Source organism: Leopardus geoffroyi, chromosome A1, assembly GCF_018350155.1.
Source record: "Leopardus geoffroyi isolate Oge1 chromosome A1, O.geoffroyi_Oge1_pat1.0, whole genome shotgun sequence".
Taxonomy (NCBI): Eukaryota; Metazoa; Chordata; class Mammalia; order Carnivora; family Felidae; genus Leopardus; species Leopardus geoffroyi.
Window position 1 is genome coordinate 21750609 of NC_059326.1, and position 23339 is coordinate 21773947.

Genomic DNA, 23339 nt, shown 5'->3' on the forward strand with positions numbered 1-23339 from the left:
TAAAAAGACTCCAATTAAGAATCTTAATTAACTTTTTTCCTACATTGGCATAGCCATTACATCCTATGTTTCCTCTAATTTTAACGTGGGTTGACTATCTTCTTGCCTTATAAGTACAAACTTAAGATGGTACCTCTTGAAACAGATATGCAATTTGCTGTCAGGATTTTTAGGTTAAATTTGTGTTCTCCAAATCAAAATCTGGAGAAACAGCAACACTTGATGCCCTTGACTAATGGTGAGGAAACATAGAACATCAGTGTCCCGACATGAGCCATTGCATACATTTCAGACTTTCTCATCCTGAATGTAATTTTTTTTTAAATACAATTTTCATTTCTGTAGGTGATGGTCCTCAATGTAGAGATTATGTCATATCACTGGGAGTTGTCAAACCTCTTCTGTCCTTCATCAATCCCTCCATTCCCATCACCTTCCTTCGGAACGTCACATGGGTCATTGTCAATCTCTGCAGGAATAAGGATCCCCCACCGCCTATGGAGACAGTTCAGGAGGTAAATGAAGAATTGCAAAGCCCAGATGGTATATTTTCCCTATGTTATGCTTTAGAGTTTCATGCACAGGGAATGAAATAATGCATATACTGATTTCATTGCAGGTATGAGATTTTTTAAGTAACATATCATATTTAATTTTTGACTCCTGTGAAATGGAAGTTGAGTATCTTATGGCACCTGAAAGAATATTAGTCCACCCTAATTCTTATTTTTTAATGACTGTTTTCACGAAAAGGAAACAAACTTTCAAAAAGAAAAATACAAAAGGAGAAAATCAAATCTCAGAAATTTTGTTACTACATTGCATTGTTGGTTTACTGCTAAAAAAATTAAAGGATCACTGCAGATAAAACCTGGTGTACCTAAATTCATATGTTCTTGAATGAATTTACATTAAATCCAATTGAAATTTCCCTAGATTTCTGATAAAATTAGTGTTCTTAAATGTGTGACATGCTTTGTATTAAATTTATTAATTAAAACAAAGTAGAAAATTTTTAATTTACATTTAATCTATAAATGAATCTGAATATTTTAAGTTTTTAAAAATTCTATGCAGCCTTTAATCACTTAACTGTGTCAAAAAATGTTAACTCTGAATCTTTATAATTGATATCTTTCACCAGCTTCTACTGCGTTTTGCTGTTATGGAAAGGGTACTTAGTGTGATTCTACCTCTTCCCTCCCAGATTTAAAAAAAAAAAAAAAAAAAAAAAAGGATCTGTAAGGCCCGAATTCAACAAACTGTATACTTTGTACTGGTTGTGATTTTCTTGACTAAATCTGGAGCCAGAAACTTTAATTTGACTCAAGTAGCTTATTAAAGATAGGCAGGTAAGTGAGACGACAGTTTTCAGAATAGCTTTCTTTAGGCGTGCCTGGCTGGCTGAGTCGGTGGAGCATGCAACTCTTCATCTTGGGGTTGTAAGTTTGAGCCCCACATTGGGTGTAGAGATTACTTAAAAATAAATCCTTAAAAAGTAGATTTTTTTTTTTAGAGAGCTATACTGCATAGTTTCATCTCCATTCTTTCCACTTGACGTTATATGTCATAAAGAAAGTTACTGAAAACAACTGTTTTTTCTTTTAAGGTACATTAATCTCTGCCAGATTTATTTGGAAGTTTTAATCGGATATCTGAAGTATGTTTTAGGTTTTTCAGATTGAATTTATCAGATTTTCATTTTCCTAATAGAGATTCAAGCAAATTTAACGTTGTCTTTTCTTGCTCTGCAAATAGTATTTACTGTTTTTTGTATCACAGTTATTCATTTTTACAAAGACATATTCATCAACTCTGTGTTATTTATTGTTTATCTTCTTTCCTCAGATTTTGCCAGCATTATGTGTCCTCATATACCATACGGATATAAATGTAAGTAAAGCAGAAGCTTAGATTTGGGATTTTGTTCTTGATGGAACTGGAAAGGTTATTTATTTTTTTAGACTTTTGTGTCAGCATATATTTTATTAACTTGTGAAGCTTCCACAATGTATAACTATTTTTCAGAAACAGGGTTAAGGTTATATTAAATTTATATCTTAAATCATCCAGACAGCAATAATGCTAACTTTGGAGAAGATTCGCATGTGTAATGTATCTGTATTATTAGTGTATTTTAAAGTATCAGTATTTATAAAGAGGTAAAATCTTTAGAAAGCACCTTCATGGGGTGCTTAGGTGGCTTAGTCGGTTGAGCATCTGACTTCGGCTCAGGTCATGGTCTTGCAGTTTGTGAGTTTGAACCCTGCATCAGGCTCTGTGCTGACAGCTCAGAGCCTGGAGCCTGCTTCAAATTCTGTGTGTCCCTCTCTCTCTGTCCCTCTCCCACTTGTGCTCTCTCTCAAAAATAAATAAACTTTTAAAAAAATTTAGAAAGCACCTCCATATTTCTTTAAATCTCATTTGGTTCTTTTTGTTTTGTTTTGTTTTTGTTAATGTTTGTTTGTCTATTTATTTATTTAGAGAGAGTGAGCCAGGGAGGGGCAGAGAGAGGAAGAGAGAGAATCCCAAGCAGGCTCCTCACTGTTAGCACAGAGCTTGACATGGGGCTCGATCCCACAGACCATGAGATCATGCCCTGAGCTGAAATCAAGAGTCAGACCTTTAACCCACTGAGCTACCCAGGAGCCCTTCATTTAATCTTATGATAGAATAGATATTGTCACCATTTTACTGAGTAAAAAACTGGGCCTCAGGGAAAAATTAAGTGACTTATCCAAAGTTGCAGGGCTATTAAGGATCAAAGTTGATATACACAACTGAGATCTTCTGATGGCAGATCTTGTGTGGTTTCTGTGAAACCACACTGTCTCCCAGGAGACAGTTGGAGGTACAGTGTTGAAGACCCAAACCTTTGGAGGTATAGTATTGAAGAATATCAAGTATATATATTTTTTTTTTTAATTTTTTTTTTTCAACGTTTATTTATTTTTGGGACAGAGAGAGACAGAGTATGAACAGGGGAGGGGCAGAGAGAGAGGGAGACACAGAATCGGAAACAGGCTCCAGGCTCTGAGCCATCAGCCCAGAGCCTGACGCGGGGCTCGAACTCACGGACCGCGAGATCGTGACCTGGCTGAAGTCGGACGCTTAACCGACTGCGCCACCCAGGCGCCCCTCAAGTATATTTTTAAATGCAAAGGTATTTTTAGATGATTTGGTCATTACTGAGATTTACTTAAGAATTTCCTATATATATTCTGGCAGATTTTTTTTATTAGATAATCTGAAAACTCTCCTTAATGTAGTAATGCAAAATGTTACTCTTCCATGGGGTAATATAATGAATAAATTTCAGTGAATCTGGTATTGATTCCAGTGTTCATCTAGCATCGATTTGACATCTCTTGTTTCAGCTAAGATCTCTTTCTGATTTGTTACGTGTTTGTGTTTTTATAATTCTGTGTTTGTTTACATACATACATAATATGAATGTGTGTATGCCAGAATTATGTGTGTAACTTGTCATTGGGGTGAAGAAGATACATCTATGCTAATGTTGCACCACATTTCTCTAGTTCATTTTAGAACTTTAAGCTCTTAGGATGGAATACTTTTGCAACTAAAGTAACTGTCCATTTGTGACATAGTCCAAAATATCGTAAAAATTAAGTGAAACTTCTCTCTCTTACAAATGTGGTCAGAGGCAGATATCTGAGTAACTAATCTGTCTAATGATATACAGATGGAAAATGAGTAGTATTTTGTCAAGTTGAAAAGTTATTTCAGGTATATGAGGAGAAAAATATTAAAGACTCAAGAGAATACTTAGGACGTTTGGAGAACACAGGTAATTAATAACCCAGCACATTTGCTGGGGAGTTAAGTTGCAGGGTTTTGAATCCTGTATTAAGGAGTTTTGACTTTATCTTGTAATCAGTGCAGAGTCCTTGAAGATTTTTTTTTTTAATGTTTTGTTTTTTTTAAGAGAGAGTGAGACAGAGCGTGAGCAGGGGAGGGCCAGAGAGAGGGAGACACAGAATCCGAAGCAGGCTCCAGGCTCTGAGCTGTCAGCACAGAGCCCAATGTGGGGCTCGAACCACAAACCATGAGAACATGACCTAAGCCAAAGTTGGACGCCCACCCGACTGAGCCACCCAGGCGTGCCTTAATTTTTTTTTTTTTTTTTTTTTTTTGAGTCCTTGAAGATTTTTAAACAGAAATGATGTGCTCGTATCTGTTATGGTCAAATAACTTAGAAAAGGTATGCAAGGTTTGGACTGGGGAAAGTATGAATGTTAAGTAGGCCTATTTTGCTATCATAGTAAGTCTAAAGAAGTTGATGAAGGCCTGAACTAGAGACAGTAATGGCTAAGAGGGGGGAAATTTGAGCGTTAAGAGATAAAATAAGTAGGACTTCGAGAGGAAAGGATCAAAGTGAAGGAAAAGTAAAAATTACTGTTTTCTAATTTAGCAATCCTCATGGATAATAATGCCATAACCATCAGAAGGAGTAAAAAGCAAAAGGATGAGACTGGTAGAGGAAGGTAATGAGTTTATCGTAGGGCAGACACATTGATTCTGGTTTACTTGAACCATGTCGTTCATCCATAGCAATACAAGTAGGAAAAGGCAATACAGATTTGAGATTTGTCCGTATTTAAGGGATTCATGAAAATATGGAAAAAGGGCTAAAAATTGAATTCTAAGAAACTCTCTACATTTAAGCAATGGCAGCAAGAGAAAAAGAGCCAGGAAAGGAGTTGTTAAAACTAGAGAGATCGAAGAATAAGCTATAAAGCAAAGATTGGGGGGAAATATGGCAGAAATCTAGCAGTTTCTGGATCACACGGCATCTCGTATACCACCTTAAGACCCATATATCCTTTTTATGTAGCTGATGGCAGACCAGAGAATAATGGTCTAATTTGTGTTCTGGATTGATGATTCATATCATTAAGTGGAGTGTAGAGTTAAGGGGAAAGTAAGGTTGGAAAGACAAATCAATGGTGATTTTGTAGTATGGATGAGAGAAAATTAGCACCAGTGTTAGAGCTCAGACATTAGGAAGACAAGAGAAGACTTGAAAATTTTTTCGATGATAACTTGCTGGGCTTGACGTGGGTGGTAAGAAAAGAGGAAGTCAGGGATAATACCCAGCTTTCTAATTTGGGTTTTAGGGTATAGGGCACAACAGAAAACAAGAATAGTAGCAGGCAGAGGAATGAAACAGCCGGAATGACTTAATTTATTAGTGAGAATGCTGGAGAAGCTGGGTTGGGGTGTGGACATTAGAAGAAAAACTAAATATTGACCCTTAGGACTGCAGAAGAAATCTGGACTGATTCAGGTTAGTCTGTGTTTATTGCTTTCTGGCTATTATGCTTCTTAAAGTTAATTTGCAGTTGCAGTGATCCTGTAGCATTTGGTTTTCCTGCCCTTTTTGAAGCTGTCCATGGCTTGACATGCCTAGACAATTTTTAGTGTTACCTAACATTTGATATAAATCTAGCTTATTTTACTGCTAGTACAAATAAAATTAATCAGTTGTAGCAGATGGGTTATGTGTAGAGACTTGATTGTTAGTGACATTTGATGATAAGTGTGTCAGGGATCCCAGAGACCACCCTCAGGCTCAGTGAATTTCCAGAAAGAATCACTGAAAAGCTGTTTTGCTTATAGTTTATTACCACAAAAGGATACAGATCCATTTAGGAAAAACTCAGTTTTTTCCTTCCTACATAGGGAACGACCTAGTTCTTCCTGGCTGTGTGTTTATCTTCTGTGTGTCTCCTTCATTACTCACACAGAACACTTTACTTCTTGACACTTCTGGTCACCAGATGTGTGGGAGTTTTCCCCACAACAACAGGCAAGTCTCTGACACCAAATGGGTTTCCTACAATTTAATTTGATTGTGACATGGTCTATCTGGAGAGAGTGTCAGGTCCCACAGGTTAAGCACTCAGTTCTTCCAGATTACGCCAACACACGCACCCTTCAGATGCCAGTTGCAAGCCCAGGTTATCACCTGTGCTTATGACGGCTGGCTATAGATTGGAAGTTCCAACAAGTCCCCTCCTTGGGTTCAATTAGATTAATTTGTCAATGTGGCTCACAGAAGCCAGGGTAACACTTTAATTGCCAGTTTATTAAAGGAGATGATAAAGGATACAGACGAACAGCCAGATAAAGAGATACATAGGGCAAGGTCTAGGAGGGCCCTGAGGGCAGGAGCTCTGTCCTCGTGGAGGTAGGGTCCACCACCCTTCTGGTGGGGACATGTTTACCTACCTGGAAGCTCACTGAACTCTGTCCTATTGGAATTTTTGTGGAGGTTTCCTCATGTAGGCATGATCAATTATTAACTCTATTTCCAGCCCTTCTCCCCTCTCCGGAGGATGAGGCATTGAGTTGAAAACTCCAAAACTTCTGATTAGGGCTTGGTCTTTCTGGCAACCAGCACCCACCCAGAGTCGCCTCAGTAGAACAAAAGATGTTTCTAGTGCTCTTACCACTTAGGAGCTTATAAGAGTTTAGGAGGTCTGTGTTAGGGACAGGGTCAAAGGCAAATACTAGAACAAGAGAAGCTCCTAGTACTCTTATCACTTTAAAAACTACCGGGTTTTAGGACTTCTGTGCCAGGAATCACAGACAGACACCTATATATAAATACGCTACTCATATCGTATATATATGTGTGTGTGTGTATGTATGTATATGTATATATATATATATACGTATATATAAATATATATTTCCTATTATTTCACAAGATTAAAATCAACAAAGGCAAAAGGCACAGAGGGCAGAGTTTAGGAGAAACCAGATGCAAGCTTCCAGTTATTCTCTCCCAGTAGAGTTATAAGGACAGTGCTTTATTTTCCCAGCAGTCATGTGTGACACATATGAACACATGAAATACTGCTAACCAGGAACCTCCTGAACTTTGGTGTGCAGGTATTTATTGGGAGTCAGTCCCAAAGGCATGGACATCCCGCATGATGGCCCTTACCTCAGGCTTCACCCTCTTCCGGAGGTCAAACTGATACAAGTGTGTCCCACAACCTCAAGCAAACTAAAAGAGGTACTCACATAAAATCACATTGTTACATAGCTATTTATTTGCCCAAGATCTGAGGTACACAACATCATTAGGCAGTATAATCCAAGAACTCAGAGGTTATCTAAAAGTTACTGATCAAGGGCCAGTCCTTTCTTTGGAATGTATAGAATGTGAGTACCTCGGGCCTCCTAAGTTACCCTTTATTGCATATAAGGATTAAATGTAAGTATACTCTTGTAACTCGACTCAGCTCTAGTTGTCTCTGAAGCATGTGTCAAGTTGACATTTCATAGATATTCCACAGACGTCTAATCTTCTAGGAAATGCTATACATGTTAATAGCATTTTTAGTAACAGTACCTAGCAGGACATGATTTGTTAGCACATTTATTGGAGTGGAGACCATTGAAGGTCTTTGAGCTGAACATATTCTTGTTGGAAGACTTTGTGTTGCAAGAGATTGCCCTTTGACTCATATACTGGTTTTCAAGAAGATTGTTTCTTCAGAACACTAACCATGTAGAGTTGTCAGTCTTTTGCATGGGTGCATTTGTGCTTTCTGTTGTGTGTCTAGAGATGAGCTTTCCTGGAAGTCTTTAAGTACCTGAAATATTAGCTGAAGTAAAAAACTTTTAAAGCTTTGTAGCAGAGAAAAACAGAAATGAATAGTGGAAAATAATTAAAGTAGACCAGGGTTGCTGAAGACTTTGTTGGAGCATCATTAATCAGATTATTAGCTAGAAGGAAAAGAGTACACTCATAGACTATTAATAGCTGTAAGAGCCAGGTAGCCTGGCATAGAAATCAAGAAAAGGGGAAATCCAAGAAAAAAGAATAAAAGAATAGCAGAAGGAGAAGGTATAAAAGAGCAGAAGCAGTTCAAATGGGAAGAGTTAACAAAAGGTAAAATTATAAACATCAGAGACATAGAGCAGCTGTTAGCCTGATAATGGAGATGAGAAAAGAAATTTTGATGAAAACAGAAGAAGCTAGAGTGGCCTGATAATCGTGTGCTATGAATTTAAAAGTTTTTAGAGCTTTTTTCAAATGAAATTTTCAGTGAAGACCCAGTATATTACTAAACAAAATTAAAGAGAGTAGAGCCTGCAGTTTTAGGAGGCCTAAAACTTAGCTGAACCCACCAGTTTTTAAGATACTGTCATGGAGATCCACTGAAAATTATTCACTGACCTCAGCTTAGAAGCCTTAAATATTTCATTTTTCTAAACCTCTGTATAGTAGAAAAAGGTGGTTTTCTGCTAGTAGTGGGTGCCACATGAGGGGGGGAAGGTTACATTTTATTTAGCAGCCTCCTAAAACACAGACCAACTCAACTAGTATTGTTTTGTGAACATGGTTTATTCAGACACACTATTATGGATAGGTATTTAGGCTGTTTCCTGAATTTGCAAATATAAATAATGTAGCGGTAAATATTCTCGTGTGTTTTCATATTATTGGAATACCCTTGAGTAAATCCCTAGAAGCGGGATTGCTAGGCCAAAGAATGAATGCGTTGTAATTTTCTTATATACTGCCCAAACTCCTTGTCTTAGAGACTGTGCCATTTTGTATTTCCAGCAGCACCATATGAAAGTGACTTTCTCCATAGCCTTGACAATAGCATATGTTATCACATTTAAAAATTTTGCCTATCTGATGGGTAAAAAAACTGTATGTCAGGTTTTTTTTTAATTATTTTTTATTTTTTAAAATTTATATCCAGATTAGTTAGCATATAGTGCAACAATGATTTCAGGAGTAGATATCTTAGTGCCCCTTACCCATTTAGCCCATCCCCCCTTCCACAACCCCTCCAGTAACCTTCAGTTTGTTCTCCATATTTAAGAAAAATATGTTTTGTCCCCCTCCCTGTTTTTATATTATTTTTGTTTCCCTTCCCTTACATTCATCTGTTTTGTCTCTTAAAGTCCTCGTGAGTGAAGTCATATGATTTTTGTCTTTCTCTAATTTCACTTAGCATAATACCCTCCAGTTCCATCCACGTAGTTGCAGATGGCAAGATTTCGTTCTTTTTGATTGCCGAGTAATACTCCATGTGTGTGTGTATATGTATGTGTGTATGTATATGTATGTGTGTGTGTGTATATATATATATGTATGTGTGTATATATATATATATATGTACACACATACACACACACATATATATATATATATATATATACACACATACATATATATATATATATATACATATATATATATATATATATATACCACATCTTTTTTATCCATTCATCCCTCGATGGACATTTGGGCTCTTTCCATACTTTGGCTATTTTTTTTCTTTTAATAGATGAAATTTATTGTCGAATTGGTTTCCATACAACACCCAGTGCTCATCCCAAAAGGTGCCCTCTTCAATACCCGTCACCCACCCTCCTCTCCCTCCCACCCCCCATCAACCCTCAGTTTGTTCTCAGTTTTTAAGAGTCTCTTATGCTTTGGCTCTCTCCTGCTCTAACCCTTTTTTTTTTTTCCCTTCCCCTCCCTCATGGGTTTCTGTTAAGTTTCTCAGGATCCACGTAAGAGTGAAACCATATGGTATCTGTCTTTCTCTGTATGGCTTATTTCACTTAGCATCACACTCTCCAGTTCCATCCACGTTGCTACAAAGGGCCATATTTCATTCTTTCTCATTGCCACGTAGTACTCCATTGTGTATATAAACCACAATTTCTTTATCCATTCATCAGTTGATGGACACTTAGGCTCTTTCCATAGTTTGGCTACTGTTGATAGTGCTGCTATAAACATGGGGGTGCATGTGTCCCTTCGAAACATCACACCTGTATCCCTTGGATAAATGCCTAGTAGAGCAATTGCTGGGTCGTAGGGTAGTTCTATTTTTAGTTTTTTGAGGAACCTCCATACTGTTTTCCAGAGTGGCTGCACCAGCTTGCATTCCCATGTATGTCAGTTTTAATTTGCATTTCTTTTTTAAAAAAAAAAATTTTAATGCTTATTTTTGAGAGACAGACAGAATGGGTGCAGGGGAGGTGCAGAGAGAGAGGGAGACAGGGAATCTGAAGCAGGCTCCAGGTTCTGAGCTATCAGCACAGAGCTTGATGTGGGGCCCAAACTCACAAAATGTGAGATCATGACCTGAGCTGAAGTTGGGTGCTTAACCAGCTGAGCCACCCAGGTGCCCCGAATTTGCACTTGTTTCTTTCTTTCTTTTTTTTTAATTAGTGAAGTTGGACATTATGTTGTATATATAAGGGCCATTTTTATATCTTTGTAAGTAGCCTGTTTGTATTTATTGCCTGCTTTTCTATCAGATTTTTGGTCTTTTTCTCTTAGGTTTTAAAAGTTCTATATATTAAGGATATTAGCTCTTTGTGATACATTATTTCACATATTCTCCTAATTTGTCTTTTGTCTTTGATACATTTTGCCATGCAGACTTATTTTTTATGTAATCAGATTTATCAATCTTTTGTTGAATCTAAATCCTTTTCCTGAGTTAATAAATTTTTTATTATGTTAAGGAAATATCCATAAAATCCTATTTTGAGTGTTGACATCAAGAATGAGTGTTTAGGGGCACCTGCGTGGCTCAGTCGGTTGGGCGACTGCCTTCGGCTCAGGTCATGATCTCACACTTTGTGAGTTCGAGCCCCACTTTGAGCTCAGAACCTGGAGCCTGCTTCGGATTCTGTGTCTCCAGCTCTGTCTCTACCCCTCCCCCACTCACATGTACGTGTGCAGTCTCTCTTCTCTCTCTCTCAAAAATAAACATTAAAAAAAAAATTTAAGAATGGGTGTTTAATTTTTCAGTGACTGTGGAGATAATCAGGATTTTTCTTAAATCTATTTTTCTTAAATCTATTAATCTAATATCTAAATGATATTTCTAAAATTGAACCTTCTTTGTATTTCTTAAATAATTCCACTTGATTATCATATATTGTTTTCTTAGTGTAGTATTGGATCGTATTCGCTAATGTTTTATTGAGAATTTTTGCACCAGTATTCACATAAGTGATACTGGGTCTGTGGTTTTACTTTATGCTATCTTTATTAGGTATTAATATTATATTTTTATTGCTTTTTTAAAGTTTAGGTATTAACATTGTGCTTCCTTTATTTTTTATGCTCTGAAACAATATATATAGCATTGGGGCTCTCCCATCTTTGAAGACTTGGTAGTTTTGCCCTTGAAATTTTTGAGTCTTGGTACTTTGTGGGGTTAGTTCCTTGATAATTTTCTCTGTCTTTGCTATGGAAATTGACTTGCTTAAACTCTCTGTGTCTTCCGAGATCAGTTTTTATTAACTATTGCCCTAAGAAGTTACTCATTTCATCTAGATTTCAACTCTACTTCCATGTTCTATTTACTGTTCTTTTTCTAGCTCTTGATTTGGGATTTATTTATTTGCATCCTTTTAGTTGTGTTGTGTAAATTTGTAGGAATATGAACTTTCCTTTGATCACTGCTTTACATACATCCGTTATTTTCTAGTATGTGGTGTTTTCCTTGTAATTTTTTCAAAATTTAGTTTTTTTGGTATTTTCTCTTTCATCCAAGAGTTGTTTGTTATATGGCTCTTAAATTTCCATAACAGAAGTCTTTTTGGTTTTTATTTTATTAATGTCTATCTAACTTTTTGTATTGGAATAGTTTTATAGTGTTTCTGCTTTATGTAATTTATTGATGTTTTCTTTGGAACTAACATGATTTTTATGCTCCATATGTATGTTATATTATCTATTAGCAAGGTATAAATTTCAATATATATTCATAAGATCTGTGTCCTCATTTTTTATCTACTTCTCATACTGAAAATCTGTCGTGTGTGAAAATACATTACTCGTTTATTTTTATATTTTTGTCTCGCATCCTTTTAGTTTCTGCTTTGTAATTGTGTTTGCAGGGTTATTTGGTGGGTAGATTTTATAACTGTTATGTCTTTACTGTAAATTGTAGGATTTAGCTTTATAAAGCAGCATTATTTGTTCTTTGTAATGCTTTTTAGCCTAAGTTCTGGTCTACTAACAGGATTATAGTCTCTGTTTTCTGAATGTTTACTTGGTGTACCTTAGTTCATTCTTTTAATTTTTAGCCTTTTTGAATTACTTAATTTTAGTTGTGTCTCTTGTATACAGCAGAGAGTTCGGTTCTGTTTTGGGAGCCAATTTAAGAACCTTTTTCTGGTTTATAGGTGAGTTAAGCTTGTTCACATTTTTTGATATGTTTGGTTTTAGCTTAGTCACATTTTGTATGATATTTTGTGTGTGTTTTATTTTTTATTTGGTGTGCTTTTTTTTTCCATTTATTTTGTTATTTAGGAAGGTTCATTTTGTTCTAATATTACCTTTTTATTTATACCTTTTATAATGCCCTTTTCTTTTACTATCTGGTTTGGCAGATAGTATTTTTTGACTAGTATCTAATACCTATACAATAATTGATGAGCTTATTCTGTTTTCTCTTTTGTCTTGCCTCATCCTCCCATTTTTGAATCTTTAGGCTCATGTCTTTTGACAAATTTAGGATATTTTCTGCCATTATTTCTTAAAATATTTTTTCAGCTTCACTCTCCTTCTGCGACTCTGATGACAGAAATGTTAGATCTTCTGTTATTGTTCTACAGATCTCTGAAACTCTCTGTATTTCTTTGTGATTTAAAAAAATTTTTTTTAACATTTATTTTTGAGACAGAGAGAGACAGAGCATGAATGGGGGAGGGTCAGAGAGAGGGAGACACAGAATCCGAAACAGGCTCCAGGCTCTGAGCTGTCAGCACAGAGCCCAACGCGGGGCTCAAACTCACAGACTGCGAGATCATGACTTGAGCTGAAGTCGGATTCTTAACCAACTGAGCCACCCAGGCGCCCCTGTGATTTTTTTTTTTTTAATTTACATTATTGTCAAGTTAACTAACATAGAGTGTATACATTATGCTCTTGGTTTCAGGAATCAATTCCCGTGATTCACTGATTACATACAACACCTAGTGCTCATCCCAACAGGTGCCCTCCTCAATGCCCATCACCCGTTTTCCCCTCTCCCCCACCATCGACCTTTATGGTTTGTTTTCTGTATTAAAGAGTCTCTTATGGTTTGCCTCCCTCTCTGTTTGAAACTGTTTTTTCTCCCTCCCTTCCCCCATGGTCTTCTGTTAAGTTTCTCAAGTTCCACGTATGAGTGAAAACATACGATACTTGTCTTTCTTTGACTGACATATTTCACTTAGCATAATACCCTCCATTTCCATTCACACTGTTGCAAATGGCAAGATTTCATTCTTTCTCATTGCCAAGTAGTATTCCATTGTCTATATAAACCACATCTTCTTTATCCATTCATCAGTTGATGGACATATGGGCTCTTTCCATGATTTGTTGTTGAAAGTACTGCTATAAACATTGGGGTCCATGGGCCCCTGTGAATCAGCACTCCTGTATCCTTTGGATAAATTCCTAGTAGTACTATTGCTGGGTCGTAGGGTAGTTCTATTTTTAATTTTTTGAGGAACCTCTATACTGTTTTCCAGAGCGGCTGCACCAGTTTGCATTCCCACCAACAGTGCAAGGGGGTTCCCCTTTCTCCACATCCTCGCCAACGTCTGTTGTTTCCTGAGTTGTAAATTTTAGCCACTGTGACTGGTGTGAGGTGGTATCTCAATTGGTTTTGTGCAATCTTTTTTAAATATTTATTTATTTTGAGAAAGACAGAGCACTAGTGGGGGAAGGGCAGAGACAGAGAGGCTGACGCTGGACTCGATTCCACAGTGACCACCCGACCACCCCTGAGATCATGACCTGAGCTGAAACAAAGACTCAGACACTTAGCCTTAGCTGACTGAGCCACCCAGGAGCCCCCTCTTTGCAATCTTTTTTGATGTTTGTTTTCCTGTTATCCAGTTTGGATGATTTGTATTGATCTTTGAGTTTGTTGATTGTTTTTTTTCTTTCTCCATTTCACTAGGGAGTATTTCCAGTGAGTTTTAAATTTGGATTACTGAATTTTTTAGTTTAAAATGTTCTGTTTGGAGCACACGAGGGTGGATCAGTTGGTTAAGTCTCTGACTGTGGCTCAAGTCATGATCTTGGGAGTTCGAACCTCATGTTGGGCTCTGCACTAGAAAGGCAGAGCCTTGCTTGGGATTCTCACTCTCTCCTCTTTTTCTGTCCTCCCCTGCTCGTACTTTCTCTCTTTTCTCTCAAAATAAACAAAAACTTTTTTTAAAAATTTGTTTGGTTCTTCTTTATGTCGTGTTTCTTTGCTGAGATTTCCTATATTTAGTTGTTTTAAATATGTTCACAATTGTTTGCTGAAGTATTTTTATGATAGTTACTTTAAGATCTTTGTCAGAGAATTTCAATGTCTCTGTCATCTCAGCATTGACATCTGTTGACTGTCTTTTCCCTTTTGAGTTTGAGATGTTCCTGGTATGACAAGTTGTTTTCACTTGTAAGCCTGCACATTTTGGGTGTTCTGTTATGTGACTACAATTTCTATTTAAGTCTTGTTACCTGCTACTGCCACACTGGGTAGTAGACAGGCTTTGTTCACACACACCACATCTGCAGATACCCTTTAGTAGGGAGGCCTTAGTGCTGGGGTGGGATGGTAGGTGGGCTCAGCTCTCATGCACAACTTCCTTCTGTCCCATTCTTGAAGTTGCAATATTTCTGTTTTTTCAGAATAAATACCATTTATAAGTTTTTCTTCTACTCTTACTTCCACTTTTGTTTGTGATCTGTAATGATCTATTTCCTCAAGCATCTCTTAGTTGAATGAAGCTCATCATCTAATGAAGAAGGTGTCAGCAGCTTTTTCTGAAAAGGACAGATAGTATATATTGTAGGCTTTTGGGGCCACATGGTCTCTGTCCCACTAATATGAGGTCATTTTAAACACTTAACTCTCCTTACCACTCCTCTTCTTTGAAATCTTACACAGGCCTGGGGCAGGAGGTCCAGACAAAAGCTAGACTTTAATTTTTTCTCTTCTTACAGGTAATTTGAAATTTGTAGTCTCTGACTTCTAGTAATGCTGAAGGTGTGGGTTAAATGTGGTTTTATTTGCTCTTTTTATTGATCTCTGTACTTCTTGAAAGATATGTAGATGGACTTAATTCAGATGGCATTATTTTATTTTTAGTTTTTATTTTAGAGTATGAGTGTGAGTGGTGGAGGGTGGGGGGTGGGGGAGGACAGGGGAGGGGAGAGAGAATCTTAAGCAGGCTCCATGCTCAGTGCAGAGCCCTACTCAGGGCTTGATCTCACAACCCTGGGGATCAGAAATCGAGCTGGATGCTTAACCACCTGAGCCATCCAGGTGCCCCTGGTGGCATTATTTTAAAAGCAACAGAATGTCTTTAATTTGCATACCTTAGTAAGAAACATCTCTGGATTTCACATGAGATAAGATCTATGCTTACATATAACCTCTTTGACTTTGAAAGAGTCAATAAACCTGAGTCTTTCTTTTGTTTTTTTTGTTATTTGCAAAATCAGATGGCTATGGGTCATGGTTTATGTTCTGTGCTCTTCATTTGGGGACCTTTTTCAAGGGCTTTGCAAATAATTTCCTAAGGTTAAAATGCCAACTTAATTCTTTTATCTGTTTATTTTAATAGCCTAAACAAGTAATTATATTGCTAAACATGTATGAAAACCACTGGTATAGACAGGTGATCTTTTTGGGCTCTTCTAGACTTGAAGCAGCTTGGTATATGGTCTTGTTCTGTATATAAAGTGTTTCCTTGTGATTATTAGGTACTTAGTTTGCGGGGCAGAGAGAACAACTTTTCTGCTTGTTTTTAAATTCATTTATCTGATTATAAATGCATAAGTTGGGGTAGAAGTTGTCTCACACTTCCATGTCTCATTTTTGTAAAGAGTGATTGATCTGAGGTAGGCATTGAGAGAGTACTCTGCTGCTTAGTAGATTTATCAAGTAAGCAGATACTTTTGCCACCAAGCTAAAACATAGTTTAATTATTTTTTACGTTACCACCTCTGAGTTATGTATTTTAAGCATTCAAAAAAATAACTGAATTGTAATTCTTTTTTACTTCCTGTAGATTCTCGTAGATACTGTTTGGGCTCTGTCATACCTGACAGATGGAGGTAATGAGCAGATACAGATGGTTATTGATTCAGGGGTTGTGCCATTTCTTGTGCCCCTTTTGAGCCACCAGGAAGTGAAAGTCCAAGTAAGTATTTAAAAATTTTTTCTAACTTGTTTAAAATTGTGTTTGCTATAACCTGTTAACTTGAACCACCAGGGTTCAGTTCGGTCCATATGTACATATCTTCCATATTTCTCCTCTGTTTTACTGAACCTGATTTTGTTGGTTTCCAAATCTTTATCTCACCCAGATTCTTTACAGTTTCAGACTCCTAGTACCCAGTTGTCCTTGAGCCCTTAGACGTCTCCTCTGAGAACTCCTTTAAAGCATTCTATTGCCATTTTAATCAGACAAAAAGTGTATCATCTTCTTCCACAAACCTGCTCCTCTTTATATATCTCCTTTCAGTAGACCACATGGTCCAAGCTTCATTGGACCTTGATTCCTCCTTTCTTTTCCCCTCCATTTACAAAGTTCTGTTAATTCTTATTATATAGCTTACGAATCTGTCTACTCCTTAAGTATCTAGAGCCACTGATTTAGTTCAAGACTCATTTTTTTTTCTGTCCAAATAATTAGAACAGCATCCTAACTGCATTTTTTTCCTCTCTCATTTCTCCTCACTTTAGTTAGGTGTGGGTGGCTGATAGATGTTTATTCCACTTCTACCAAAGTGACTTTCTAGATGGAAATGTGTGCCCATTCCAGGCCTTTATTAAAATATTTCTGTGCTACTCATTTAGTAATAGATTAGAAATAGCTGCTGTTAAAATGAACCTTTACCTGTTAATTTTTTTTTTAATTTTTTGAAAAATTTTTTCGATAGTTTTTCACACATTTTTCTGTGTAGCTCCATTTTTTATGACTATTGTTTACAATTCAAAATTGCCTCTCAGTTCTACATAGTACTTTGCCTAAGAATACAGTAAGTGCTAATCACTCACCCTTTGCATTTTTACGTTTTCTCAGGATTATGAAAACTATAGAGTCAGTTTCCTCATAAACAAATAAATGTATAGAAAGTATTTTATCCCCACCCCAGACAGCAGCACTCAGAGCAGTTGGCAACATAGTGACTGGCACCGATGAGCAGACCCAGGTTGTTCTCAACTGTGATGTCCTGTCACACTTCCCCAATCTCTTATCACACCCCAAAGAGAAGATAAATAAGGTAAGGCACATAATAGCCTCATTGGTGCATTTCTTTCTGTCTGTATAAACTGTCCCCTTGTTTTCTGTTGCTGTTTGTTTGATCATAATTTTCTTCACAAGCACTGTAGTTATGATGAGAATTATTTCAGATCACCTCTGCAGTTATTTTGTTACAAGTGTTATTTTGTTATAACCAGTGTTTTTATTTAAATAAATTGGGCAGTAGCAAGGATCGGTAAATTAGTAGCCATGAAGTGAGAATCCATACAAAATCTCTCGCTGGATGGCTGGTATCTTTTATAAACAGATCATAATTTAATCTCCCTATGAAATTAGATTGGACCAAAAGATGCAGTGCCTAAATTGAAGGATCAAAAAAGTCTTTTTTAAAATTTCAACTTTAGATACAAACTTATTATTAATTGTTAAATATACTTAAGTACTTCAGTCTCTTTGTATCTGCCTTATTTCACATTGCATACAATTTTTAAGGTTCATCCATGTTGGAGCATGTGTCAGAACTTCATTTCTTTTTATAGCTGAATAAATATTCCATAGTACATATATACCACATTTTGTTTATCCAATCATTTGTTGGTGGACACTTGGAGTTTTTCTACTGGTGGCTGTTGTGAATAATGTTGCAGTGAACATCAGCATGCAGATGTCTATTTGAGTCCCAGCTTTCAGTTCCTTTGGGCATATATCTAGGAGTCGAACTGCCCAGTCATATGGTAATTCTGTGTTTAGCTGTTTGAGGAGCTGCCAAATTGTTTTCCATTGTGGCTGTACCACTTTACGTTCCCACAAGCACTGTATGAGGGTTCCAGTTCCTTTTTTAAAATTATTATAGCCACTCTAGTAGGTGTGAAATGATGTCTCATGGATTTGATTCGCATTTAGTTTAATGTAGTTTTATCTGCCTGAAATGCCACCATCCCCCAAACCAGCAGAACTGATCATTTCTTCTGTGTCATAGCTGTATTTATATAGTTGCTCAACTATAATTTGACAGTTGGATTGTTACAGAAAAGTATGTTGTCGAAAAAGTGCATTTTATGAATGCATTTGCTCCAATGAAGGGAAAGAAGCCAGAGTCTTTTAGCCTCTGGGCCAGTTATTTTTACTGTAGAAATTTCAATAATTTGGGATTTTTATAGCTAAATGTATTCCATAATTGGAAACAGAGCTGAGAAGTAAGGAAGCCGGACAGAAATGGGTGTAGAGAAGTTCTGGCATGTGATCAGTATGCTCTGAGTGAAGGTATCATGGGGGACAAAGGGTTCACATAGATGTTTACTCAGCCTCAGCAGCCATTTAGTCTCCTTAGAAGTTTTTCACCTTGAGCATTTGTGTTACTTGGACTTGGGATCATCATGGGACCCTCAAGGTAGAATCAAACTTGGGTTTATTCCCTCAGCATATTAGTTTAAAATGTTTCAAACCTACAAGAAATTTGTAAGAATGGTAGAGTGAACACTGACTTACCAGTTGTTAACCTCTTCCCACAATTGGGCAAAATAAATTTACAGTTAACTTTTTTCACTATAGAAGAGGAAGAAGAGACAGCACTTGACACTAAAATTACAGCAGACCTGCGTGTTTGTGACTTGTAAATCCTTAAAGGTTACAGCAAAGTTTGTTATATAGACCCATCCCAGACTAATTGGACATCTAATTTCTAAATATATCTTGCAAGTAAATATTTTTACAGGAAAGCAATTCTCCTTTCTTAGAAGTAGTTTTAACAAACTTTTAGGAAATTGAGTCTCTTTTTTTTTTTTTTTATTATTTTTATTTTTTTTTAATTTTTTTTTTTTTCAACGTTTATTTATTTTTGGGACAGAGAGAGACAGAGCATGAACAGGGGAGGGGCAGAGAGAGAGGGAGACACAGAATCGGAAACAAGGCTCCAGGCTCTGAGCCATCAGCCCAGAGCCCGACGCGGGGCTCGAACTCACGGACCGCGAGATCATGACCTGGCTGAAGTCGGACGCTTAACCGACTGCGCCACCCAGGCGCCCCGGAAATTGAGTCTCTTATTTATTTATATCATTATCTTTTAGAGGGAGCTTAAGCACCAAAAAATTTAAGCTGCATGAGTAAAGATTTTTTTGTCTCTTTTGTTCACTGCCATATTACCATTGTCTACAATAGTGCCTAGGGACATCCGGGTGGCTTGATTAAGGATCTGACTCTTGATTTTGGCTCAAGTTATGATCTCACAGTTTGTATGATCAAGCCCCGTGTTGGGCTGTGTGCTGACAGCACGGAGCCTGCTTGGGATTCTCACTGTCTCTCAAAATAAATAAATAAACATTAAAAAATAAATAAAATAAAGTAGTTCCTGGGTGATGTAGGCATATATTTTATTGGGTGGATCAGTGCAAGGTTAGTGGGCCCACATGTTATGGATGGAAGTTTCCTTATAACGTGTTTAAAATGAGACATTCTGTGTCATCTCATTGCTTTTTAGATGCATTTCCCTAATGCAACTCAAGTGATTTTGTTATAGTTTATGTAAACTACATAAAAATAAAAATATAAATGCATTAAAACTAATCTTTCAAACAAAGGTACCCTGTATTTTGTTCAATTATAGGAAGCAGTGTGGTTCCTTTCCAACATAACAGCAGGCAACCAGCAACAAGTTCAAGCTGTAATAGACGCCGGGTTAATTCCTATGATTATTCATCAGCTTGCTAAGGTCAGTCATATTGTGAGTTTATCGTGTACATTAACATATTATAACCAAGATGTTTTAATAAAGAGTTCATACAATCATTTCTTTTTTAACCTTCAGGGAGACTTTGGAACACAAAAAGAAGCTGCCTGGGCAATTAGCAACTTAACGATAAGTGGCAGAAAAGATCAGGTAAGTTTGGAAAAACTGTTAGGATTGTTAATATCGGAAAGTACACTACTCTTTTATGTTTAGGAGCTGCTGGTTGTTCATAAGCCCTGTAGTGTGTTCTTTTTGGGTAAGAGATAATTATATAAATAAACATTTTTCTCTTGTTGCCTAGGTTGAGTACCTTGTACAGCAGAATGTAATACCACCATTCTGTAATTTACTGTCTGTAAAAGATTCTCAAGTTGTTCAGGTGGTTCTAGATGGTCTGAAAAACATTCTGATCATGGCTGGTGATGAAGCAAGCACAATAGCTGAAATAATAGAAGAATGTGGAGGTAAGAGTGCATTGAAGAAAAATAGTTGAGCAGTGGAATGCTGAAAGATCAGTTCCTTTCAAGGCAACTAAGTAGAAAGAAAACTGTCAGGAAACACTGCTCCATCATCAAAGTATGCTGCTGTCCTGTATTCACCAGTTAGCATTACAGGGGGGTTTTCCAGCAGGCATCAGTCCGTACTTGGGGAAAACTGGTTGTGAAGGTCATTCTGTGACCTTCCCAGAGGGTCACATTGCTTTTTAGGTAACATGAGCACTCCTCTCGAAGTCACAGTGCGCGAGAGCAAAAGCTTGGGAACTGCTGTGATAGAGAAAGTTATAAGCTTTATTTAATCCAGAATTTCTTAGAATCCTTGACAGTGAAACACTTTCTTCACATTATACCTGATACGTGATTCTATAGACCTTACTTTGTGAAATACTATTCCATGTTGTTGGAAAGGTTAATGATTTTGGAGTCATCTAGGTATTTTATTTCAGTCTTGTGATTGCTAGAGCTGTCTGCTGAAGTTATTACCACAGAAGTTACTTTGAAATTTTAATGAAAAAACTTATTTGAAATATTAAATATTTCTCTGATAATGATATATGAAGCATATTTTAAGGATACCTGTTCAATATGTACTAAGTTGCCCAAACCTTAATTTATTCTATTGTCATGTTTTATTTTGTATATTTTATTGACTATTATGTACAGTTATATTACCCCTTTCATTTTTTTTTTTTTTAAGAGAAAGTAAATGTAGTCACATCATAAAATATTCAGACTGGAAGTATCTTCTTAATAAGAAGAAATTATCTTAGAGATGTTAAGTTTTGTCTATGGCCATGGAAGTAGATCCTCATACTCTTAATTCACTGCTCATTCTGGTTTTAAGATATTTTGACATAATTTGAAATTAGCATTGTAGTCTAATTCAGAACTTAGCCCAGAAAGTTTGAGCTGCACAATTGTTACTCTTCAGCTTTAATCAATATAGTTGCTTCGGTCTCTGGGAAGTATACTCACAATTAGGATACACGTTTACTTAGTATTTTATAATTTTGTAAAGAACTTTACATCCATTATCTGTGACACTTATATTCCCATTTTTCTGGTTTTTTATATTGCTGTTAAAAAAAAAATGCAACTATTTCAGAATAACCTAGCTAAAAAGATATTTTAAGGAAGAATATTGTTAAGGATTTAAGTTTATAGACTTGTGCATCTGATGCATGGAGTAAATATATTGGGAATGTAAATTAAGACATTCTACAGTTCTGAAAACTTATTTTTCAATTTCATTGTGGCTATAGGATATAAGCACCCTCTTTGTTTTTTTCTTCAAAGAAATTATTTCAAAATTTAAAGCTTTGTCTTCTATTTATATCAGTTAATCATGAAGTTTCTGAAAACATGTTTTTGTTGTTATATAAAAGTAATAGCATTTTGAAAACAAAAGGAAAGATAAAAATTACTATATGAGATAGTATGATTCCACTAAAGCAGCCTGGGGAGATCTCAGTTTAAGTTCTGTCACTAACTTGCCACTCAACCTAAAATAAACCCCTTTACATCTCTATACGATAGCTTCCTCATCTGTCAGATGGAGTATTTAGGTGTTTTTTAAACTGTCTGCCTCAGATACCAGATAACCCTTGGGGTCAAGGGTTTCTAGAGAGCAAGAAATTAGTGGGATGCTGGTCCTCCAATCAGAGCAGCTCAGAGTTTTATCTGTGTTTTAGACAAACTGTCATTTTCGGGGTGTGGTGGGAGGGTGTTTTGAGTTCTTTAGGATTTTCCATGACTAGAATGAACACAGTTTTTATTCATGTCCACTTGATTATTTGATTTTTTGTTTTTATCAGGTTTGGAGAAAATCGAAGTTTTACAGCAACATGAAAATGAAGACATATATAAATTAGCATTTGAAATCATAGATCAGTATTTCTCTGGTGATGATGTAAGTATCCATTAAAGTATGGTATGCCTACATGTACATTAAAACCTACACATACTGTTAAGTTCACTAAGAATTTTTTTATCATTAATATGACAAGTATATACTGTATTTGGTTGGTTTTTTTTGTTGTTTATTTTTGAGAGAGAGAGAATGTGAGCACATGCACAAGCTGAGGAGGGGCAGAGAGAGACAGAGAGAGAGTGGGACACAGAGAATCCCAAGCAGGCTCTGCACCATCCGATGCGCAGAGCCCAGTGCGGGGCTTGAACTGATGAACCGTGAGATCATGACCTGAGCTGAAATAAAGAGTTGGTTGCTCAACTGACCAAGCCACCCAGACACCCCTCTATTTCTATCAGATACTTTTGAGGTGGCATTTTCCACTTATTTTTAATAATCTAAATTTTAAAAAATTAATGATTGTTTTCCATCAATCAGTTTCTTTTATTTTTTTCTTTTCTTTTTTTTTTTTTAGTTTTTTTATTTTGAGAGAGCAGGGGAGGGGGAGAGAGAGAGAATCCCAACGGACCTTAGTCTCGCAAATTTGTGGGACCATGACCTGAACCAAAATCGAGAGTTGGATGCTTAACCTACTGAGCCACCCAGGCACCCCTCAATCAGTTTTTTTAAATACTATGTTTGAAACTTCATTATAAGGTAAAAAATGTATAAACAGTTCTCTGAGGGGCACCTGGCTGGCTTAGTCGGTTAAAGCATGTGACTCTTGATCTTGGGCTTAGGAGTTTGAGCCCCACATTGGGCATAGAGATTACTTAAAAATAAATAAACAAACAAACAAACAAACAAAAACCCACTTTTTGTTATATTTGTAATCTGTTAAATGGGAAAAAATAGTACAGTTGACTCTTGAACAAGGGTTTGAACCACATGGGTCCACTTATATGCAGATTTTTTTCAA

The 23339-nt window shown here is 36.5% G+C and overlaps 1 protein-coding gene across 1 annotated transcript in view; it reads left to right on the forward strand.

The window, feature by feature from the left end:
• The window catches only part of KPNA3 (karyopherin subunit alpha 3), a 102634-nt gene that overhangs the window by 75199 nt on the left and 4096 nt on the right, over nucleotides 1-23339 (forward strand). The window contains exons 9-16 of the mRNA XM_045475428.1: nucleotides 346-515; nucleotides 1849-1893; nucleotides 16090-16221; nucleotides 17180-17308; nucleotides 19892-19996; nucleotides 20093-20164; nucleotides 20316-20478; nucleotides 22326-22420. Coding sequence (XP_045331384.1) covers nucleotides 346-515; nucleotides 1849-1893; nucleotides 16090-16221; nucleotides 17180-17308; nucleotides 19892-19996; nucleotides 20093-20164; nucleotides 20316-20478; nucleotides 22326-22420 — 911 coding nt within the window. The remainder of the gene's footprint in view (nucleotides 1-345; nucleotides 516-1848; nucleotides 1894-16089; nucleotides 16222-17179; nucleotides 17309-19891; nucleotides 19997-20092; nucleotides 20165-20315; nucleotides 20479-22325; nucleotides 22421-23339) is intronic.